General features: G+C 47.7%; 1 protein-coding gene across 1 annotated transcript; it reads right to left on the reverse strand.

Moving 5' to 3' along the window:
• Positions 1-239: 239 nt before the first annotated feature.
• LOC104528432 (ferrochelatase, mitochondrial-like) lies at positions 240-8,492 on the reverse strand (the record flags this gene model as incomplete). Its single annotated transcript, XM_010172441.1, has 4 exons — positions 240-374; positions 6,595-6,743; positions 7,127-7,246; positions 8,387-8,492. Coding segments are annotated over 4 exons (510 nt in total), but the record flags the coding sequence as incomplete, so codon positions are not given.
• Positions 8,493-10,458: the final 1,966 nt, after the last annotated feature.

The raw sequence follows: 10,458 nt of genomic DNA on the forward strand, positions 1-10,458 counted from the left end.
GCCTCTAGCCAGGGTCAACCCACCACAAGAGCAATTATTGTTCTAGTTTCCACAAACAAAGCTTACTCAGCCGTGCTCCTGAGCCTTCAGCTCACGTTATCTCACGATAACCACGGTGACATAAAGCTGTCCTTAGGCAAAAAGTTTCTACCTAAAATGTGGAATGACAGTAAAGACAGAAGACCTCGAGCTGGCAGTGAAGAGGCAGCTGGAGGAGGAGCTGAGGAGCGGACGCTCACCTGTGGTCGAGCAGCTGTACTGTGGGTACTGCGTGAAGGCGATAGCCCTCTCGATGCCATCCTTCTCCATCTCCTCAATCGCTTCTTCCGTCAGAGGATGGACGTACCGGAACCCAATGTAGTACTTGTGAGGTGCTGCCAGCCAAAGCACAGGAAAAGGAATTGCAGAAAAAACCCCAGAACTCTCAATAACACCGAGTTATATCATTGATAAACACCGAGTACAGAACCAGACGGACTGAAACTGCTGAAATAAACTTGCTGATAATTTTCTAGCTACTTTTCTGAACCACTGTCATATAAACACATCTTTCTTTGGCCAAGTATTGTTCTGGTCACTGTGGTGGTTTCACTCCTATTAACTCCAAAACCAGGACAGGAACTCACTTTGCTGTTATTAGAATTTATAGAATCATAGAATCATGGAATGGTTTGGGTTGGAAGGGACCTTAAAGCTCATCCAGTTCCAACCCCCCTGCCATCAGCAGGGACACCTTCCACTAGACCAGGTTGCTCAAAGCCTCATCCAACCTGGCCGAGAACACTTCCAGGGAAGAGCAGCCACAGCTTCCTTGGGCAACCTGTTCCAGTGTCTGACCACCCTCACAGTGAAGAATTTCTTCCTAATATCTAATTTAAACCTCCCCTCTTTCAGCTTAAACCCATTTCCCCTTGTTTTGTTATTAACTGCCCTTATGAAAAGTCCTTCCCCCAATTTAAAAGCGATTTATCCTCTTGTTTGCTCCTGCAGGAAGCATCACTCCCCTGGTTTCACTCAGTCTAGCAGAGGCGTGGTTTGCAGACTGTACAGAGCTCTGACACTTTACTGGGTGAGTTCTGATTTAAAGGATTTACTGGTAAAACGTGTCACTACAAGACACTAAACAAACACCACTATGCCCTGACACAGACCAGGATTACAGATGTGCTGCGGGCTTCCCAACAGCACAGCTCAGCCCACCGAGATCACCAGGCGGATGTTTTAAATACAGCAACGTAATTAAAACGCCAAAACCTTAGGAAAGACAAGGCTTGGTTTGGTTAGGGGGAGGGAGGGAGGGAGGGGAGGTTTGCTGTTGGGTTGGTTTTGGGGGTTTTTTTTATAGAGGACAGAGGTTCTTAGGAGAACAAAAGCAAAGTTTCTTTTTCAGAGTTTCCGGGTCACTAGCTCTGAAATAACATTTCAGAGGTTTCTGAAGGAAGCAGATGTCCCGTGCTTGGTCTCCACTCTGTACATTTATGCAGGATTCAGAAAACAGGTTTAGTCAGCCCCAGTTCTCTGCAGGAGGCAAGAGAGCTCCCAGCTGGGAGCAGGAGCAAATAATGACCCAGCTTCAGGAGCCCCGGGAGCCAGTAACCTCATTAACATGTTTAAATGGCATTAAAAACAAAAGTCTGACTAACCAGAGCGAGGACAGTCAGAGTTTAACCTGGGAAAGGACATGCTGGGAGAAAACATGGCCAACTTGGAAACCTGTTGCAATACTCTCCCAGTGTTAGGTTTGTCCTGGATCACAGGCACCCAAGGGGAGATTTTCAGGTCTGTACACAGATTAATTTTGCGGTTACAGTTAGAGCCAGAACTTCTGGAAAGAGAGCGACGTCTCCTTCCACAAAGAGCTGCCAATCTAAAGAACCAACGTGGCCCCTTCATCCTGTGAGCTTTCATTCTGCTCACAAGGGAATCTCAGCTAAAATACAGCTTGTAAGAAACACTGAAAACTGTTATAATTAAAAACAATTTAAAAAGCAAGATGTACCTTCTTAAAATACAATTACCACTGCAAGACATTAGCCTATTTGATGCCAGCACTGAAAAAAAACCCCTCAACAATAGAAATGGATTTTCCTGTCATCATGTTTGTGATTTACTCTTACAGACCACTGAGCTGACAGACCACTGAGCTGACAGACCACTGAGCTGACAGACCACCACCCAGCCCTGCTCATTCAGAAAGGAAGAACTCTTGTTCATTTTCAGAGAGCTGCCTGTAACAATAAAGCTTTGGTTTAAAATTATATAGTTCCCAGATGACATGGGTGAGGCTGTTCATTTATTACTTTCTATTAGCCCCATTGCCAAAGTGTAACATGTACACTACAAGTCAGTAAATCAGCAGATTAATTAATTTACACAGGAGGGAATTTCACAGGTGGTTACAGACAGTGTCTAACATGAGCTCTTTACCAACTGCAAACACACAGCAACTACCAACTCCACGCCCCAGAAGCCCAGATCAAGGTGAAAGGAGCATGCAGAGTATTTCTTCTTTGACATGTGCTTCAAATCTTATCACCACACCCTGCAAGTTACTCATTAACAGGGCTCAGCGCTCCCAAAGCGCTACCTGTGAGCACACGATATTCTACCAGGCACAGCTCACTCTGGAGGCACATCCAACTGTTTCAGGCTGTTCTGAAGCGGCACAGGACGCCGTATCGCTGCAGAGTTACCCAAAATGCTTCAGGAAATTGTTAGGACTCGATTCAACTGTTAGCAGTGTTTATCATAGAATCCCAGACTGGTTTGGGTTGTGAGGGACCTTAAAGCTCTTCCAGTCCCAACCCCCCTGCCATCAGCAGGGACACCTTCCACTAGACCAGGTTGCTCAAAGCCTCATCCAACCTGGCCTTCAACACTTCCAGGGAGGAGCAGCCACAACTTCCTTGGGCAACCTGTTCCAGTGTCTGACCACCCTCACAGTGAAGAATTTCTTCCTAATATCTAATCTAAACCTCCCCTCTTTCAGCTTAAACCCATTTCCCCTTGTTTTGTCATTAACTGCCCTTGCCCAAAGTCCCTCCCCACCCTTCCTGGGGCCCCTTCAGGTACTGGGAGGCCACTGTAAGATCTCCCCGGAGCCTTTTCTTTTCCAGGCTGAACAGCCCCAACTCGTTCAGCCTGTCCTCACAGCAGAGCTGCTCCAGCCCTCACATTCAGTTTTTAAAACTGCAGCTACTGTTAGGTAAAGAAAAAAAAGAGGTCTCTGAACGACTTATCAGGTGTAAGAACTGCACAGGCTTCACAAAAGTGGTCACCAGACAAAAGCAAGCGGGAGTGGTGTGCTGAGAAAAGCAGATAAACTCTCTAGGCTTTATCTTCAGAACCTGTTACAAGCCTGGCCCTGCACAGGGGCTACTGCTGCTAAAAACACCGCTGCTCTGCGTGCCACAGCAGGGCACAGCCTGGGCTTCGGGCTGTGATGATGCTTGCAGGGACCACAGCTGGAATTAAGCTAGAGAGAGAGTAGCACCTGTGGGTAAAAGGATCGAACATGAGCCAAATGAAGGTACTAGTGACACGTTACACACTCAGCATAGGATGTAAATTTGGTTCTAGCCTCTTCCAAAAGCGTTACTTTTCACCTTCCAGACCCTTTCACCAGCCTTCCACCTCCAGCCCTAAGTCTGAAGCAGGTGCCACAAAGAACGGCAACATGGCCAGGAATGAAATAACGTGTGTTGTCAAACAGGGAGGGGGATTCCTGCCACGCCAGCACCACATCAGCAAAGGTCACGGCAAGGGAAGGGAGAGGAAGGCAGCAGCACCACACATCGTAAAGCTGCTGGGCTGAAGAGAATGGAGAGCTCTCCTCTCCGGTTTCTCTTCCTCCAGCAGCATTCCTATTAAAAATGTTTAGTGTTCCTATTGGAGTGGCAGGATGAGAAGTATTATCTGCAGCTAACACATCAGTGAGGAACTCAGCAGGCAGCTTAGTGATCTCCTTCATTCCTTCCACTCACCAAGGCAGCTTAGTGATCTCCTTCATTCCTTCCACTCACCAAGGCAGGCTGTGGCTCCAAGAACAAAAAGCATAATGCAGAGGAACAAAGGCAGCCCCAAAACAGGTCATTTCAGACAGAGCAGCTGTCACGTTACCGTGTGTCCTGGCTGTTGTCACAGCAGTGGTGATTCACTGTCATCTTCTGTCTGGCCCACGACAGACAAGTCACAAAGATGGCCATCACCCTGAAGCTGCTAGGTGAACGTGGAAGGTTAATTTCTACTGCTGCCACTCATGCTAATTAACGCCATGGTTTTAATGTCACATAGAGAGAAATTGTAGCGTCAAAGGTACTGTCAGCAAATGATCTGACACCTTCAGCAAGCAGCAAAGGAGAAACAAACTTCTCGTTCACCAGAGCTGCTAACTGAGCAACCACAAAAGCTGAACTCAAACTCAACTACAAGCCAAATGGAAAGGAGCTTAGCTAAACCGCTGCAAATCCCACCATGGCTGCACTCAACCCAGGTGAAAAATGACTCATCTATCAATTTGGTTGCAGGTTTTGGGAGAGAGATTGAACATGGCTGAATCACAGCAAATTAGCATTATGCAAATGACTGGTTAACTCTGTCCTAGCAAAACCAGGCCAGTATGCACAGTGAGCCCACTGCAACTGCACGGCAAGTTAGCTGTGAGCTGAGGCCCTTAGGAAATGGACATTCACAAAAGCCTCTGCACCCATTTCCCATCACACTAGTGCTGCCAGGCAGCGTGGCACAGAGTAATCCATCCGAGTCACAGCTCCTCGCTGCGAGGGAGCAAGGTTCAGAGAGATTCTGTGATCCGGAGAGAGGGGAGGGAGGCTGTATCCACCTTTCCAGTTTTCTTATCGTCGAGGAAGAACTGGCAAAGACAGGATCTACTTCCACCCAAAGCCAGACCGTTACCTTATCTCCTGCTCACGTCCTCGGGTGGGGCTCGCTGCTATCACTCACCCAAGCCCTGCCATGTTCAGCTACAAAACCCGCTCTCTTCTTCCAACCGACCTCCTCTTCAGTCCTGAAATCAGGCCTGACTGGCATGTGCCTTTTATCCATTATTAACAGAGATTCAGACAAAGTTTCAAAAGCTCTGGATACATCCAAGCAATAATTGCAGAGGGACATTTCAGAGGAAGGAAAGACATCTGCAGCTTTGGAGAATGGGAGACTCCCAACGCCCTCCCAACCTATTCTTTAGGCTCAGGCTGGCAGAACAAAAGCAAATGCAAAAGGCTTTCTAGTGTTAAGTTCTGGCCTCAGAGCTGTTCTACACCAGGGAGTCCCTGCACAGCGTCCTGGCCAAGCTGGGCCTGAAGAAGGAAGGGCACTGGGAAGAAGCACAGGTGCTGTGCTCCGAGCCCTCACTGCTGGCTGCTGCGAGTGTGTGGCAGCAGAATGACCCTGTCCTGCAGTTAGCTACACTGAGGAGCAGCAGTGAGAAGGAGGCCGTGCATTTTACAGCAGGAGATCCCCCACCCCTGTGAAACTCAGCAGCACCAGCGTACAGCACACAAGCGACCAGGAAACCCTGGATCAAGAGGCATCTGCTACTCTGTGCACACACACACAGACACAGACACACACACACAGACAAACACAGACACACAGACAGACAGACACACACACGTGCAGCCTAAGAGGATCATCACTCTCCCGCTCCGACTCTTCATCGAGGATAAGAGAATTACATGAGATTATACTGCCAATGGTCACAAATCCCCACCTCGTTAACGCTAACGAGTGTCACTCTGAACACCCTTCTCCCACTGTGCACATGAAATACATTCCCTTTTCTTATCACCTAAGGCTCAACCACTTGTCTTCAAGCTCAAGCAGGGCTGACAGGGCAAGGCATGACACCCTGCAGTCGTACACACCAGTGGAGCCTTAGCCATCTGAAAACAAGGTACTTTGTCTATCACAGTCATCCAGAGCTCTTCCCACAAGCAAAGGGGAGAGATAAGTGTATCTCACCTTCAGAGGGTGAGCCCCCCATCTTTGACAACAACCTTTGGATGAACTGAATCACTTTCTCTCCAAGCCCTACTCTCTCTCGATGGAAGAGGGAGCAGAGACCACCAGCTCTGGCCAGATGCCCACCCTCCTGATGGCTGAAGTCGTGCAAGATGAAACGCGCCAAAAGCACCTAAGGGTGGACTTGCCCAGGGCAATTCTAAAGCTGTGGCACAGAGAGAGGTGGCAGCTGGACCACAGCACATACTGGATCCAGCTGAGAAGGTGGGTAAATGTTTGCTCGTTGGCTTTTGGTGTCACGCTGCGTTACTGAAGGTTGAACAAGTACCAACAGTGCTCTCCAAAACCAAAGCTGTTCTCCAAAGCAGCCACAGAAGTGACAACAGCACCAAAATCTATTTGCTTTTGTGGGAAACTCCATGGTTCTGCATATGCTGAGTTTTTAACGAAGAAGAACTTCTGCAATACCTTTGTTAGGATTTCCTAGCAGGACTGAGGCCACTGCTGACTCTCGCAATAAAAACTGAGAAGCAAAAGCTGCTTTACAAGTGTGTACTTTCAACACATGAAGCAAAATAAACTTCTAACAAGCAGAGCAGGGTAAAGACATACCAGTGCAAGGAGACATGCTGTCCAGCAGTTTCACCATGCCCTCTCCCTGCACTGCTGTCCACTTCTTGATTGGTGATCCGCCTCCGATCCTGCTGTACTGCTCCTGGATTTTCGGTGTGCGGCGTTTGGCAATGAACGGTGCTAATTTACTAAAGGATGCAGAAGGTACATGTATTAATACCACAACCCAAACCACCACCCCTTCCCCTAAATCTCTCTGCTGCAGCTGGTTTTCCTTGGCAATCCCCTCAAATTACAGCAAACCAGCGTTGCATGGCTTGTTTAATGTTCTATTCCATCACCCTTCCCAAACCTACTAGGTGACAGGAAACCACAGTTTGCAATTAGAAGAGAACGATCTTGGCACGCCTATTTCCAGAGAATTATAACACCACTTCCTGCACTGACTGGTCCCAAGATTAAATAGTCTTAAGAAATGCTGATATACGCAGATGTTAAATGTTTGAGCCTTTAGCTAAGACAGCAAACACCCAACACTGACTGTACCACAGGAGTCCACAGGGTTTCTCACTTTTGAGCTGGAAGCGTCATTAGATCTCTGTCCAGGAAGAGACGAAGTAAGAAATCGTGCACATCATCCAGCCGCTCCGGACCTCCCATGTTTAACATCAAGATTCCTGTTTTAGGTTTCCTATGGAAGCAAGAGATATCTCAAATCCTAGTGATCTAGTGCTTTTAAAATTATTATTATTATTATTATTATTATTATTATAAAACAATCAGCTTATTTGTCTTCTGCATCCCATTTAGAAGCTCATCCTGCTTATGTAAAAATACAAACTTTTTTTTTTAAAGTAATCACTTTGCACACAGAGTTTAACTGGAAATATCTTGCAGCTGAAGGCTGCCAGGGAGGCTCTAAAATAGGGTCTAAGGAACTACCTCAGCTGAAGGCCAGCCGTAGATTCCAACCAAACCAAGCAGCAGCTTCCACAGAGAAGAGATGAGCTGCCCATACAGGGCTTTGTCTTCATTTAGAGACACATCTCACCTCCTGAGGCAGTGAAAGCAGCAAAGAGCCACTACACATAAAATAAGCGCAGGGTTGGTTTTGTTTGGATTGTTGGTTTTGGTTTTTTTCCACAATGGGTTTTCTACCCAGGTGCAGGTCTGGCACACTGTTCAAAGGATCACATCCCTCCCAGCACAAGCAGAGCGGAGCAGACAGTGGGACGAGCTTTTACAGAAACAGCTGCTGATCACAGCTCCCACCCAAGAGGTGGATTTCCCCACTGAATCGTCATCCCTGCCCAAGGGAGCCCAGTGACCAGGTCTCTCGCCTCCTGAGCGGACGAGCTGAGGCTCATGGGGAACTTTCCCCTCCTCTTGTTAGAGCCAAAGTCTTACAAAGGGACACTGAGAGGAGCCTTAGGCCTGTCTTGATGGGTCAGGATCTGTTTCCATTCCCTTCCTCCTGGAGTGTCTATCAGAAGGTTGCTGAATAAAACCCAGGAAGCAGGAACCGGAACCTCAAATAACAGCAATATCCTTCTGTTTATCCTTCTGTTGGTTCTGCACTGCCTCAGGCCTTACTGCACTCTGCAGAGAAGAGGGCAGGCCATCCTTGCCCCACACAACTGTGAAAACAAGAGGCTCAGTGAATGCAGCCAGCCAGATAAAAGCAATCACACATGCACAAAAAAACAGATGAAGCCCCATGACTGCCACGCTTTGCTACATAACCAGCTTTGCTAACAGCAGCATACCATATCAGAGAGAGACATGGCCAGGAGAGCGGGTCACACCCACCCAGGCCGCGCTGCAACCTTACCGCACTTCGGGCTGAATCTGAGGTTTCGTGCTCTCTGTCACAGCGGCTGCGGTTGCCTGAGCTCTCCATCGCACCGGGACCCGCAGGTGACTGCTGCTCCTCACAACTGGGAGAAAGATAACAACAGCACACTGATAACCTTGCACCGGGCTGAGGGGCCTCTTCACCAGATAGGCACTAACCCCTCAACAGCTACACAAACACACTTGGCAGCACTGCGCTGCTTGGCATGTCTCCCTTAAGCTCTAGGCCCCGGAATCAAAGAAAGTTATGAAATTGCAAGCTTCTGCCTTTCTTTAAACACTCTGTACACTAGCAGCTTTGCAGATACCAGGCAGTAACCTAAAAAACAAACAAAAGCTTCACTAATCTTTAAGTTCCAGTCATAAATCCAAAATAACTGGTGGCCACACGAGAGAAGCCACGCAGGGCTGACACGCTCAGGAAGCAAGTAAGTCAAGCTCCTCCTGGTACAGACACACCTGGGCTAACTCTGGATGAGCAAAGGGATTTCTACACCACCTCTACAATGTGGGTTAGACATTGTTAACTCGGGGCCCCCAGTAAACCTCCACAGTGTAGGCCAGCACCTGCAAGCCAAAGCACACAGCTCCTTCGTCTGACCCTGTGTCAGGTACACTGAGCGGCAGTTTCAGAATCCCTTTCCCCAGGGACATGGGCAGCCATCCTTCCCACTGCCCAGCCAGGAGACTTCTATTATTCCTGGATTTCAGCATCAGCCAAAATACGGCACAAAACCAGGATAATTTACTTCCCACATGCTGCTTACAGTCTGCTTTTTCAAAAGCACGCTTTGTTTTCCTCAGGAGTTCATAGTCATTACATGATATTTTTGAGCGCAACAATAGTGTGAATTGCCCAAGATGAAAAGAAATTGTTAAATCCCGCATCCCCGGCTCTCCGGCAATTGTTTGCTGAGACAGTTCCCTTATCAAACTGCGGGAGTTCAGCAGCAATTGAGCCCCAATAGCACAGACCTCCTCAGCAGCTGATCCACCCGCTGAGAAGAGCATCTTACGGTTCACAGTTCCCTAATAACATCCTGAACAGATGCTGAACGCCCTGAAAACCTGCCGAAATCAATGACAACGAAAAGCATCTTGCAAATCCAGCTTCTTACTCGGGATTAAGAGTGCGTAGCTGCGGATGCCTGTGTCTGCAGCGATATAAAAAGGCTACAAATTAAAGAACTTCAATTCAAGCATTGCTGATGCCTGAAAGACTCTTTTCAAACATTTACATTCTTCTTCCAGTTCTCAGATTATTACTTTTTGAAGCACCGATGCTATATGTAAATTACATCGAACAATAAGAAGAGAAGTTTCAGTGGCTGTACTGATCCTTCTGTGCTTAAAGAAACGCTTTTTTTCCTTAAGGTGAGGTTTGTGCGTGTTTCTATCGGCACCATATAGCACATGGAATCACAGACTCATGGAATGGTTTGGGTTGGAAGGGACCTTCAAGCTCATCCAGTTCCAACCCCCCTGCCAGCAGCAGGGACACCTTCCACTAGACCAGTTTGCTCAGAGCCTCATCCAACCTGGCCTTAAGCGTGATGCAGAACACACAACGATGATGATTCCAGCTTGATGGCACGTTAGTAAAAACGCTCTTTTATAAATTTTAGAAAAGGCATAATTGTGTCAGCCCCTGGAGACAACGCCTGATATAAAACCGGTACCTGGTGTGTGCCCATCAGTGCTGCTGGTTCCAGGGTAAGCACTGGCTCGGCACGTGAAGTCACTGCGCCGTAACTAACCAGGTAATGCGTTTTATTTCCAAAGAGTAAGGAAAAGAGCTGCTGCTGAAGGAGCAGACACCCTGCGCGCTGTAAACACCGCAGTATGTACGGACGTAAGTGTGGGCAGCGCATAAAACACCCGCTCGTAGCTGTGACACTGGCTTATAGCTGTATTTATTATCACACCTCACCGCACCTGGGCTGATTTTTTAAATGTAACCTGTGAATTGTTAAACGAGGATGATTTTTACGGGATTTCTAAAAAAAAGGAAAGCGCTTCATTTAAAATTAAACTCGTTGCCGGCGGGGG

This window comes from Antrostomus carolinensis, unplaced genomic scaffold, assembly GCF_000700745.2.
Source record: "Antrostomus carolinensis isolate BGI_N321 unplaced genomic scaffold, ASM70074v2 scaffold53407, whole genome shotgun sequence".
In the NCBI taxonomy this organism is placed as follows: Eukaryota; Metazoa; Chordata; class Aves; order Caprimulgiformes; family Caprimulgidae; genus Antrostomus; species Antrostomus carolinensis.